The sequence below is a fragment of the Saimiri boliviensis genome, chromosome 11 (assembly GCF_048565385.1).
Source record: "Saimiri boliviensis isolate mSaiBol1 chromosome 11, mSaiBol1.pri, whole genome shotgun sequence".
NCBI classification, from domain to species: domain Eukaryota; kingdom Metazoa; phylum Chordata; class Mammalia; order Primates; family Cebidae; genus Saimiri; species Saimiri boliviensis.
Window position 1 is genome coordinate 110,905,674 of NC_133459.1, and position 12,692 is coordinate 110,918,365.

Sequence of the window (12,692 nt, forward strand, 5' to 3'; positions counted from 1 at the left end):
ACTTTCTTTGGCTAAAAATTGTTTGGACAGTGAAATAAAAGTCACTTTTATATCAAATGGTTAATCTAAGCAGTCTTTCAATTTGAAAGCATGGTCACTAGGTATCTTCTATAAATATATCTTACCTGCAGTCTGTATACTATTACTGAAACATATGCTTTCTTCAAATTGAGGCATTTGATCCTAGAACACTTTACAATCTTTTTACAGAATACAGACAGAAACATATTTAAGCAGAGGAGATGAAATATCCAGTCACAAAAGGCCATTGCCTATTTTCCAAGTCATGGTTGTTGTTTTTTAGATTAAACCAATTCAATTCCTTTTGATTTTTTCAATTATATTATTTTAATTAAACTACTCTCTGAATCATGCACATATTTACATATTCCTTTTGACCTGTAATATGAAATTATCCATAGACATCACATAAAGACTTGACCTATGAAAAACAGAAATAACAGGGACCCTAATGTTCACTTCCTAGGTGTATTATAACCAAGAATCTACTCACCTGTTTCCTCATGAGAAAGGTACTAGGACCCAGGAGTACATGTATACAGGTCACCTGCGTTGATATGTTATGTGCTGAATTGGTGGATGTAGACTTTCAGCAAACCCAGTTGGCTTGCTTCTATTAATCTTGAGGTCAAAGATGACAATACTAATTAGTTATTTTAGATCATTAAGTTATTGCCTTATGTTTTTGCTCATTTGATAAAATACATAGCGATAATCCTTAGAACTGAGAAAGGACGTTTTTAGCAAGGGAAATACGGCTGAATGTCTCCATTTTAGAAATGAAAAAATCAAGACCTAGAGAAGTTTAATTTCAAGACCTAGAGAAGCTATATTTCATCCACTATATAAGATACACAGTGTTTTTTTCACGTTATCTTCTCTAAAATTAGGATGCTTCCTATAATCAATAGTGTCTTACCTTGGCTGTTGGCCAGGTAGCAACCATGATGTTACTGCCTGGTATGTATGAGCTTGGTTGGAAAGCTACATGAACTTGGTGGCATTACTGGACATTTGTAACTTCACATTTCATTCAACGAACTGCTTAAGGACCATTTGAGTAAATCATAAGTTCTGGTGGTGGTCTAAAAACTTGTGCTAACAATACCTTCTAGTGAGATGTAGAAATCATCAGCAGCAGAATTCATATAATGAGTCTTAATGGCTTGGAAGAATATCCTGGAGTTAATGGTGAAGCATTCTCTTAAGAAAAGCTGCAACACCAATGGCCATGACAGCACAAAAGGTGCTACTGTTTGGGAAAATAGGTCCATCAACGACTCTTAGTCAAGTCCTTCACACGTTCTTTTTGATATACTGTAAGACTGATGTGCAAAAACATGTTTAAAGTATAAAAGAGCTCCTTTAATAAGCATAAAATAGGGCCAGGTGCGGTGGCTCAAGCCTGTAATCCCAGCACTTTGGGAGGCCGAGGCGGGTGGATCACGAGGTCAAGAGATCGAGACCATCCTGGTCAACATGGTGAAACCCCGTCTCTACTAAAAACACAAAAAATTAGCTGGGCATGGTGGCGCCTGCCTGTAATCTCAGCTACTCAGGAGGCTGAGGCAGGAGAATTGCCTGAACCCAGGAGGCGGAGGTTGCGGTAAGCCGAGATCGCGCCATTGCACTCCAGCCTGGGTAACAAGAGCGAAACTCCCTCTCAAAAAAAAAAAAAAAAGCATAAAATAAAATTTTAAACAACAAGAAAGCATGTCGTAGATTGACAAACTTCTTTTAGTCGCAATCTTCTCCTAAACAATTACGAATTTAATCAATTCTGATTTATTATTATTTCCTCAGTTATTTTCCTGTAAGCCAAGCTATTGTCTATTCAGACTCTGAAGTAAAAACCAAAATATTCCAATTTTGATGAAGAAATCTAATCTTTATTTCTATGATTTTAGCACAATATACTCACACAATAGCTTTTATCTGTACTTAACAAAATACATTTATAGCACTTTACAAACTTTATCAGTTTGGAAAACATTGCATAACATTTTATTAAACACAATACTTAATATATACTATATATATATTCATAATTTAATTTACTTTAAAAAGATAATTAACTCTCTTTATTCAATACTTGGTTTTATCAGTAAAGCACAGCCTAATGAAGGAAGAAGTGCTCCCATTAGCAAATAAGAGAAATAGAACACTAAGAAGAGATACCACCTGTTAGTCTGATTTATTTTAAATTAAGGTACCAGTGGAATGTAAACAAATTTTTTTGTAATTTTTTTTTTACAAAAGACGTGTTATCAAATATACATGCAGAGGTCTGAGTTCTAGTGTCTATCATTATATGTTCTTAACAATGTGTTACAATTTGTTAAGTCATTAAAAACTGTAGCCTTTGGCACTTTGAGTAGAAAAAGAATATATCAATATTTATGTAAAGAAAAAAAAAACTTCAATGACTAGAGAAGTACTTTAAAATCTTTAGTTAAGAAATAGATTAGGAAATATCATACTGCACCTGAAATGCTGCAGCAGGGTTTTTTTTTTTGTTTGTTTGTTTTTGTTCTTCGGAGTACTAAAACCAGCCCACCTTTCCCTCTAGAAACTGGCAAAAGCCAGTAGGAGTGTCATGATGGTGGTGGTGGTGAGAAGTGGGGAAGGCAACATTTTATTCCCACTCCCCTCTCTGAGAAGGAAATTGCCAGAAGGGATATGGTTGAGTCCATGTTTTATTGCCAGAGTTTTCAATTCTGCTGGTTTCAGCTAAATTCCTAATGCCTTAGAAGGTTGGTTTTTCTAGAAAGCTCTGCCCTTTTCATGTAGAAATTGATAATGATGTGATACTATTCATCTGTAAACAACTTATTGGAAAGTGAGCTAAGATGAGATCAACCATCTCTGTTGTTTCCTTTCATTCCCTTGGCAATCATCAAGTATATATCAGAATTCTTAAGAAATGGTGCAAAAAGGTTTAATACTAAGTTCCAAGAACTGAGTATGTCTTCATACTTTAAGTTGGAAAACATGCCAAAATATTTTATCTTCTTATTATCAATGTTATTGGTTTCCTTTGATTTAGGCTCAAGGCATGATTCAGGATAGGTAGCAAAAATGGTTGTTTGCATGTTAAACTAAAACTGCAGCTATTCAGAGATTTTGAAGAAAATTATTCTTAATTTATACCATGAGATACTTTGACTTACCAATATGCATTTCTTTCAGATTCTTCCTCTTGGTGTCCAATTAACAAAAATGTTTTAGAGACAAAGGTCAAACTTAACCAGTGTGGCTCTAGTTTACGGGTCATCAGAATATCAAAAAAAAAAAAAGTTAGTAACATAGAGCCAAATGGGACATTTAGATTACTTGTTAAGATGGCAACCTACGACAGCTGGTTGTAGATATCTAAGGGCAAACTTGACCAACGTTTCTGGCAACGTAACCCACAATGTCAAGTTTTGGCTCAGATTTCTTGTTTGCAAATTCACAGCAGTATATTTTGCTCAAGGAATGTCAATTGTCATTTTGGCTTTTAAAATAGAAGAATGTATCTATAACATCAAAAAAAGTTAATCAGTAAGTAAAGGAGAAGCCAGAGAAAGCAAAATATGATCACAACTTCAAAAGATGCTCTAAAATAATATATTTATAAAATTATGCAAATTTACTCACTAAAATAAACAGATTCATTAGCAGTACCTATACTTAAATTAAAAAGTAAGCAGCAGAAAAACTATGCAGAAAAGCACTAGCTATCCCTTTCACTGAAAATATTCCTACACAATTTTTGATGTTGCAGAAAGCATTAATTTTGAAGAAACGCACAAAAACTTTCAGTTTTTGACTGTGACAGAGCCACTACAGAGAAGCTGCGGGGTGTCCTATTCTAACACAAAGCAGCCAGCATCGTCTTAATAAAGTAGCATTTCTTTAACAAGGAATTGCACACCACTATTTCACAGCTAAATAGAATTTGAGAGTTTACATGGTATATGTACTATAATAATCAGCACCACCCGTATTGAGCTGTAGGTGCAGATTCTGCAAAATGAATATATAATACTGCATGGCCTCTGCTGCAGGGAAAACGTGTGTGTTCTGGATTCCCACAGCTCACTATAAAGAAAAAATCCCCAAAGTTGGCACATTCAGGAAGTAAAATAGTATACATTTGAAGAAAACCACTTTCTTTTGATACTGCCCTCTGCAAAACCTTTTGAGTTTGACGACGGGTCTTAAGAAAACGCTTCACATCATCACATTAGTTAGGTTCTTGCATTGTGCTTTTCCCTCTCCTTGATGTGAAATCTACAAGTTTGAGTATAGCAGTTCTAAGAAGTTACAGAGTTCTGGGCTGATGGTAGACAATCTAGTCTGGTGAGACTTCCCAATTCACTGGAACAGAGCACAGGTAGAATCAACATATGGTCTTTTGGGAGTAGCCCATATGATGGAATGGACCTCACTCAATCCTTATAAGCCCGTGTGGGGGAGGTTCCTTTGTAGAAGATATTTCTAGTATTTTCAGGGCTGTTGCTTCTTTCAGGGATTAGGATGATGTTGCCCTTTCTCCGCAGGGTGGAGTCGCGGGAAGAAGAAATGGACAGGGTCTCCGAGCCGATTTCGCTGCCCTCTACTGGGGTGACGCGGATGGTGGTGATTCCGTGGTGGTGGTGCTCATTGCTATCAATGTTGCTTCTCTTGCGGTCTCCAGAACCAAAGCTGTCTTTCAGAGACTCGCAGCTCTCTGAGTCCCTGTTGAGATCGTTGAGCTCATAAGTTTGGCGAAGGCTGCCCTTTTCAGGGGCTTTCCACTTCCAGGAGCCACTGCCTTCACCTTCAGTGGACGGGATCTGTATGATGGGCCTGTTGTTCTCTGGGTGAGCCTCAACTCTCACTATCCCACTGGGCTCATGGTCTGTCAAGGTTTTATAGCGGATGGAGCCAGTACAGGAGACGGTGCTGCCTTCAGTGTTCTTGGGGCTGCTCTGGAGCACGCCCTGCTGCTTGGACATGGCTATGACTTGCATGATTCGGGGCTGGCTGTTGCTTCTGTTACAGGCCACAGTCTTCTCGGCAGCTTTTAACCACTTGGCCCGAGCAGAGCTGCTTTTGGGGGAGGTGCTGATGTTTTCCTGAGTCTCCTCGGGGATGTGCACCAACTGCGAGGACCCAGGGCGGGACTGAATGGACACTCTTGGCCCTCCAGGCATGCTGTTGTTACACCCGGGGACGGCGCCAGGCTGGATCTTGAGGTACTGATTGCCAGGACCATGGTGGTCTCCATTCACCCCTACCCTCGATGGCTCTGAGCTTGACCTCATCTCTATGGACCTGGGGGGCGACTGTCCAGGCTCAGGCTCTATCACTTGCAAGGACAACTTCCGACTTTCATTCTTATTCTTCCACTGGGTGAGGAGCTGCTTTGATCGAGCAGAATCCATAGAGGCGTGAATGCTTGCGTTTCTCCTGACGGGGTCTTCTACAGATGGGGTGTTGGCTCGAGGCAAGGTATTGCTGAAGGTGACCATGTTCTCCTTCCCCATGGGGCTCCGTGGCGTAATGATTTCTACATCAGCATTTGCCCTTTTGAGATTTGTCAACGAGCTAGCATCTCTGTGGTTTCGGTTGAGGATGCCTTCTGTGTGAGCAATTCCATCGCTGCTGCTACCATTTTTAGCAGATAAAACTCGGTTGGGATCTTGATTGAGGTCTGTCAGAGACCTGAGGGCTTCTCTGTGATGAAACATACTCTCATCACTAGGCAGGAAATTCCCCACAGCATACAAGCCCTAGTGTTTGAGAGAAAACAATAAATATCACGCACTAGGAGACAGTCGCTAGGATTTTTTTTTTTTTAAGAGTATCCACTGAAGTACATATATAGGTATATGCTTCCTATACACCATTGACTAATACAAATAACAAAACATGAAACCTACACTTTTGCAGGGAAATAGTTTGTAAGTTCTATCATAAATCACTTCATGAATTGCTCAGCAATGTGAACCTCATTCTTTTCTCCACCTTACTGGGTATGTAAGGATGTCAATCCCATCCTGTGTATATTTTCAGAAGAAAAAGCAAACAAGAGAGAAATAAGGACTTTTTTTTTTCCTGCTTTTCAAAGCAATTCATTTTTCTGCATTTAGGAACTTCTTGTTGAGTGACATCTCAAATGGCTTAAATGATTTATTTTACCTTCTATTTTCAATCATAGGAGGAAAGCAGAAGAGGTGTACAAAATATACAACAATACATCATTCATAAAAGATGATATCAGGTTTTGAAATAAGGCCATAGACAGATATTGTTACTGAGTACTGCCTTGTGTGTTCAGCATTGTACAGGGTGCTCTCGGAAGAGAGGGAAGAAATCATCACCAGATTTAGGCACCTAGATTTTTCCTGATTTAAACTTGGCCATATATTGGAAATACTATTTGATCAATTTAGTGTCATTGCACTAAATTTGAGCCAGATTTTATTTAATTTTGTCTTCATACGCAGTGTATCAATTTTTTGTTGTTATAGATTTGGAAAGCAAAAATTTAGAAAACAGCTGAAGTTCAGACTCAAAGTCATTACTTTGTACATAGAAGATCTAATCCCTGCTGGACTTTCAGTTTTGAGATACTTGGTTTAGAGATAAAATCAAGCACCAGACACCTATTTGTGTGCTAATTTCAAAAGAGGTAGCCACGTCTACTTTTCAAGTCAAAAAAAAAAAAAAAATTCATTGATTTTCTGGAATGTTTAACAATGAACAAAGCGTTGACTTAGAACTAAAAATTTTTCCATTTTAGGGCAAGAGTACAGACAGAAATGAAATAAGGTCAAGCTCTTCCCTCTTCAAGTATTTTAATTCCTGGTTGAAATCTTCATCTAAATCATACCTGTCTATGCCCTCACCAGAATGAGCAATCCTACCTCGTATTCTATTAATAATTATACCTAAATTTATAAATTGGGTCAAATCCTCCACTAAACTATAAGCTCTCCATACAAGTACAGCCATGTGTCACTTAATAACAGAGATATAGTCTAAGAAATGCATTGACAGGTGATTTTGTCATTGTGTGAACATCTTAAATTCACTTACACAAATCTAGATTGTATATAGCCTGCCACACACCTAGGCTATATGGTATAGCCTATTGCTCTTAAGCTACAAAATCCTATAGCATGTTATTATACTGAATACTCTAGGGAATCGTAACACAATGGTAAGCACTTGCATATCTAAACATAAAAAACATATAGAAAAAATTTAGTACTATAATCTTATGAAATCATCATGGCATTATATGTGTGGTTCATGGTTGACCAAAACATCATTATGTGACACATGACTCTAGTTGTTTAATTCTTGTTATGACATGGGACAGATAGTTAATATCTTTATTTTGTAGGTGAAAAACAGGCTTTTGAGAGGCTGTGTAACTTGGTTAACTGCAGGAAAATTGAGATACATAACCAAATCCTTTGGGCTATAAATCCCATGCTAACTCCAGGACATCATGAAATGACACACATGCAAAAACAATTCATAAATTAGAGAGTGGCATTTCTAGTTTTCTTTATTTCTTCTGCAATGCACATTGCCAGCTAATACTCCCATGGGCAACCCAGGCTTATGCACAATTCCTGGCATGCCAACTTCAATTTGATCTCTTTTTCCTGCACAGAAGAATGCAGGTAAGAATAACTTTTAAAGTGACAATCTTGACTCTGCCAGTTTATGAAAATAAAAACCTTATAAAATCGTAACACACTTCAGTACTTTAACTGTATTTTGCTAATCATTTTCTTGTAATACCTTTCCAAGGGCACTAAGACCACATGATTGAGAACTGTAGCTACAGATAATTAATTTTTATTTCTGTCAGCTCTTCTCAAATGCTTTCATTGTTGCCTTTTCCTTTGCATGTCACTTGTGTATTAATATTCCCTAGCCCCCTTTTATTTTTATGACCTGGCAATTTTATATAACCCAAGTAACTACAATGGTACTTCCATTAAATAATGTCCTTCTCTAGTACTGATTGCTCTTTTGAACTCCAGAAGCAACTACTCAACTGCTTATTGATTCAATTGATCCCCTCAACTCCCTTTACCACCATCAATCTGCTCCATCTTCCAATAACCTGGTCTGCTAATGAAGTCATCATTTGTCCAGTGTTCCATGCTGGAAACCTGGCCATGATGTCTCATTCCTCCTGCTCGCTGTCTTCCACTTCCGCTTGCTCTTCCAGGTGCCTGTGTCTTTGCATGTGTAGTTTCCTCTTGAATGTCCTCCCTCCTTTTCCTTACCCCATGAAATTCTCATTAAAAACAACAACAACGACAAGAACAACAACACACACATCACTTCTGTGAAATCTTTTCTAACTTCCTTAGGCAGTTTGCTATTCCCCAAACCCTTTGTTCCTACCCTGTTATATGATTTACATGTTGTAACCATTTATATTTATGTTAGTCTTTACATTGTAAACTTCTAAAGAACACATCTCATTTCTCAGTGTTTTAATGTTAACCATAATCCCTGGCACAGATGAGATATTGAATAAATGGAAAATGAAGGAATTCATGCATGCATGACAAAATGAAATGGACAATCTCAATTTCCTTATGCTGAGGATATTTCCCTTAGAAGGAGATCAGACTTGAAAAAAGAGTAGTGTTGAAGAAGTCAGCATTGGTTGGGTCACAGGTACGTTCAGGTGCTACATTGGAGGCGTTGGGCAAGTTACATAACATTTAACTACATTTTTGCTTTCACTAACCTTACTTTCAGCAATAATCACTTTTTTCATCTGTAATATTATAATTATACTATTAAAAATAGTCCCCACCCATCTCCAGTATGGTTGGCATAAAGATAAAATTCAAAAATCTTTCTGAAATTATGATTTCTGGCTCATAGTAAGAGTTCAATAAAAAAAAGTGGGATATATGTTTTGGCATAGAATGGAGATGCAGCCAGAGATTTTCTCATGAACATAAAATATATTGCAAGTAATCTATTATGGCGCAAAATATTTGATGCATGTTTTCCATTTTAAGCTTTGGTTTATAAAATAATAATAAATTATTTACCAAGTATAGCGCAATTCCTCCTCCTATTAAAAAGCCACAATAGACATCAACTGGGTGGTTTTTATATTGAGTTATCCGTGTTAGCCCGCAGATTATTCCACAGATGATAAATGTGAAGACCAAGAGAGGTTTCAGAAGCTTAGAAGAATCCGTTAATGTGGAATTGAAGTACATCTTAAAAATGGAAGAATTGGGTTAAGTATGTTAGAAAGGCCATTTTATTAGTAAATTGTAATCAAATAAAAAGTTAAAAGTCTGATACAACTGACTTCTATTTTACTGTTTCATCCCCTCTTCTTATGACTATGTTCTGTACCCACCAAGAAGGGAATGACATCATGAAATTTATCAAATATATAACAGATCTGTCATTTAATTACATGAAAGTTGGAAAAATACCAAGGCAGTAGTTAACCACTTAACTGCTTAGCCTCCACGTTAATTGTCACATAATTTCAGTTCATTCTTCTCAGGAAAGACTTCACAACTATTGTATAAATTAGATGCAATGACTATTTATTGTACATCATTTCCAAATTTACAATGACCTAAAATTTATTTTATTGTTACAGAAATACTAAAGTAGCGTGTGTGTGTGTGTGTGTGTGTGTGTGTGTGAGAGAGAGAGAGAGAGAGAGAGAGAGAGGGAGAGAGAGAGAGAAAGAGAGACAAAGAGAGTTTTTGTGTGTGCATGCATGTTGTATGTATTTGTGGGTACTTATTATGATTCTTTCAGGTTTAGTAACATTCCTGTAATTCAGAATATCCTTCCATGAAGTATAATGTTAAAGGAATACCAGAATAAATAAATACTATAATAACTATGTAGAAATATTTTTTTACTGTGCTATTTTTATAGTAGTGTTTTATTTCTGCTTTGGATGCCATTGTATTGAAAGACCGCAGTGCTAAATTTACCATTCTGTTATTACATGGCTATATTATCTAGTTAGTCACCTGAAGATAACATTCATTCCTCAGATTTTCTGTAGAACACAGCTTAACAAGAAAGAACCAGTTACTTACTGAAACGTACACAGCTGCAAAGGCAGCAAGGGTTGCATGTTGAGAAGGAAAGGACTTTCTGCCAAAAGAAGATAGTCAAATTATATCTTGTAGTTCAGATACACTGCTAGCAATCATCTTAAAGGCACCGAGTGGTTAAAATGTTCAAGTTAAAAGTCACAAGGCAATAAGCAATAATTTTACTTTCTGTTCAGCTTTGTGGTGAAAGACCCGAGTGATAAAATAAATACTGCTAATCACCATTAATATTAACAAATAGCAGTGATGTACTTTCAAGTAAAAAGAACTGCTGGCTTGGCAAGGGGCCACTTCATTACATCACTAGAATAATGGTTAAAAGTAGAAATGGATTAGAAAACATAATTGTTCTTTGTTGTAAGAATTACACTAGTTAAAAGTAAAAGTTCATAAAACCTAGGGTTTCAAGGCTTTAAACTTTTTCTATATTCCTAAATACATTGTTTTATTTACATAAAAATTTTTAAAAATGAAGTTATTTTCTCCTGTCATTGGATCTAGATGTGTTTTGTTAGTAGCCTAGAAAGCATAAGAAAAGTCTAACTTTAACAAAGTGTTTCTCTACCAAATTAACGAAATGTAATACATTTTATAATAATTTCATCTCAAGAATCATGGATCGTCTTACTTAGCAAAACAGTTTAAAGAGCAGGTAAGAATAGCAGAAGAGACAGTGAAAAGGGTAAGCAAAAGAAGAGAGATTTGTTTCAATGAATGAAAAAATGAGAAAAAATAAAATTTACTTAAATTAGTACCTTCCTAATTATTTGGTACTATGATAAAGAAGATCTCCATTTAATACAGATAAATTAATGTAATAGGACTGAGAAAAATATAGACAATATAGGTCTTGGCTGTAGGTTCAAAATTAATGAATGATGCATGAGAACCTTAATGTGTATGATCACATAATATGAGGCTTTATTTTTTCAGGTGTACCAATTAACTTATTCTTGACTCCTTAATCAATATTTGATTTGGGAACTCATTGAATGGGAAATGCAATTGTTACAATAATTGATTGGCCCTTATCCCTCTGTAATTTATTTCTTTTGAGCCTCTAAACTACTGTCTCTTGTCATGTAAGTTTATTTTTGCTTTATTTACAAAAACATAATGCATTGGTAATTTCTTGAGTTTCCTTTATATTCTGACATGTAAGCCCAGAAGCTATGCATACCTGAGTTCATTCAAAGAAAACGTATGTAATCCTAGATGTTACCCCTTCTCAAACTTTACAAAAAGAAAAATTCACATTTTTGTAGGATGTATAATGGAGATATAACTTTCATATATGTTTAGTCTTCCATTTAAACCAGTACAAACCTTACTGACTGTCAGCCATGACTGACTATAAATATTCTGAAATAAACCATTTATAGTAATCTAAAACCATAATGAAGATAGGATCGATCATAAAACACGGTGGAATTTGATAATATAAGGACTAATAGCAAGAATGTGAGGCTGAAATTTTGAGACATAGAGAAAAATTTGGAATAAGCCCCCAATGGGATTCTATGGCTTCCTCACTGAAGAGATCATTGAATGGAAAGAAAAATCATTATGACTGAAAAAGGCATGCTTAAAATGATACTTTAAGCAGCAATTGAATAATGAAAACAACGATACAGAGCGTTTTTCGATCTCAGTTTCTAACCTGCCACTGTTGATCACTGTGAGGTCAGATCCTGAGCAAATATCTTCCACAATGTAGGAATTTTCTTTGCAAGATACATTCAGAGAGGTATAGTTTGGTTTGCACACAGTCAGAAAGTAAGGTGCCTGATATCCTGTGGACAGTTGTATAATATCTGTAATGAGAGCTGTAGAGCACAGTCCAAATATATGAACACCTATAAGCAAAATGAAAGAAACTGTTAACCAAGTTTGTCGTTGTGCCCACATCAAAGATATTCATTAAACATTAATGAATTGAGATCTTTAAATCTATTGTGTTCATTTTCTCTAAATTAATTTCAAGAAGATAGTACAGAAAATTCTCAACTTCTAAACAGATAGTTAAGGCCAAAATAAAGGCAATGAGTATCTCCAAAGTCGTAACTTTAGGTACTTTTGTTAATTTGGTTATAAAGGGCCAATTCTTACCATTAACTGCAAGTCACTTGTTAGACACTTGGAGCATGCTAAAGATATATGATCTGAGAGGGATTAAATGTGAAGAATGAAGCAAAATTTAAAGTAGTTTTAATTTGCTTAGCATGTTTAAGTTGCCAGGGTTGTTTCTCCCTGATGGTCTCTAACTCTAGCCACATTTGTCACATCCTACAGAATCCATTCTAATTCTCTTCAAGCTGTGATCTTACTGAATGCTAATTAAAAAGAGAAGAGATCAGGCAGGCCCTGTCATGGAAACAACAATCGTATGCAAGGTACCCGAATGTGGGGAGCCTACCTGAGTGTATGGAATTTGGACATGATGTTCTTATATCTCTTGGTCCAAATTCTTTTTTGGACCTCTCTCCTAGGACCAGTCTTAAACCATAAGATATCAAATCCTTGCACTTGTATGTGCAAACGCCATGCCTGCTTGAAGTTGCT

The 12,692-nt window shown here is 36.2% G+C and overlaps 1 protein-coding gene across 1 annotated transcript in view; it reads right to left on the reverse strand.

Moving 5' to 3' along the window:
• Positions 1 to 1,887: 1,887 nt before the first annotated feature.
• Positions 1,888 to 12,692, reverse strand: part of PLPPR4 (phospholipid phosphatase related 4) — a 41,187-nt gene continuing 30,382 nt past the window's right edge. The window contains exons 4-7 of the mRNA XM_003933273.4: positions 11,791 to 11,986; positions 10,113 to 10,170; positions 9,087 to 9,260; positions 1,888 to 5,780 (exon numbers count right to left, since the gene is read on the reverse strand). Of these exons, the coding sequence (XP_003933322.1) occupies positions 4,455 to 5,780; positions 9,087 to 9,260; positions 10,113 to 10,170; positions 11,791 to 11,986 (1,754 nt within the window). The 3' untranslated portion in view covers positions 1,888 to 4,454. The remainder of the gene's footprint in view (positions 5,781 to 9,086; positions 9,261 to 10,112; positions 10,171 to 11,790; positions 11,987 to 12,692) is intronic.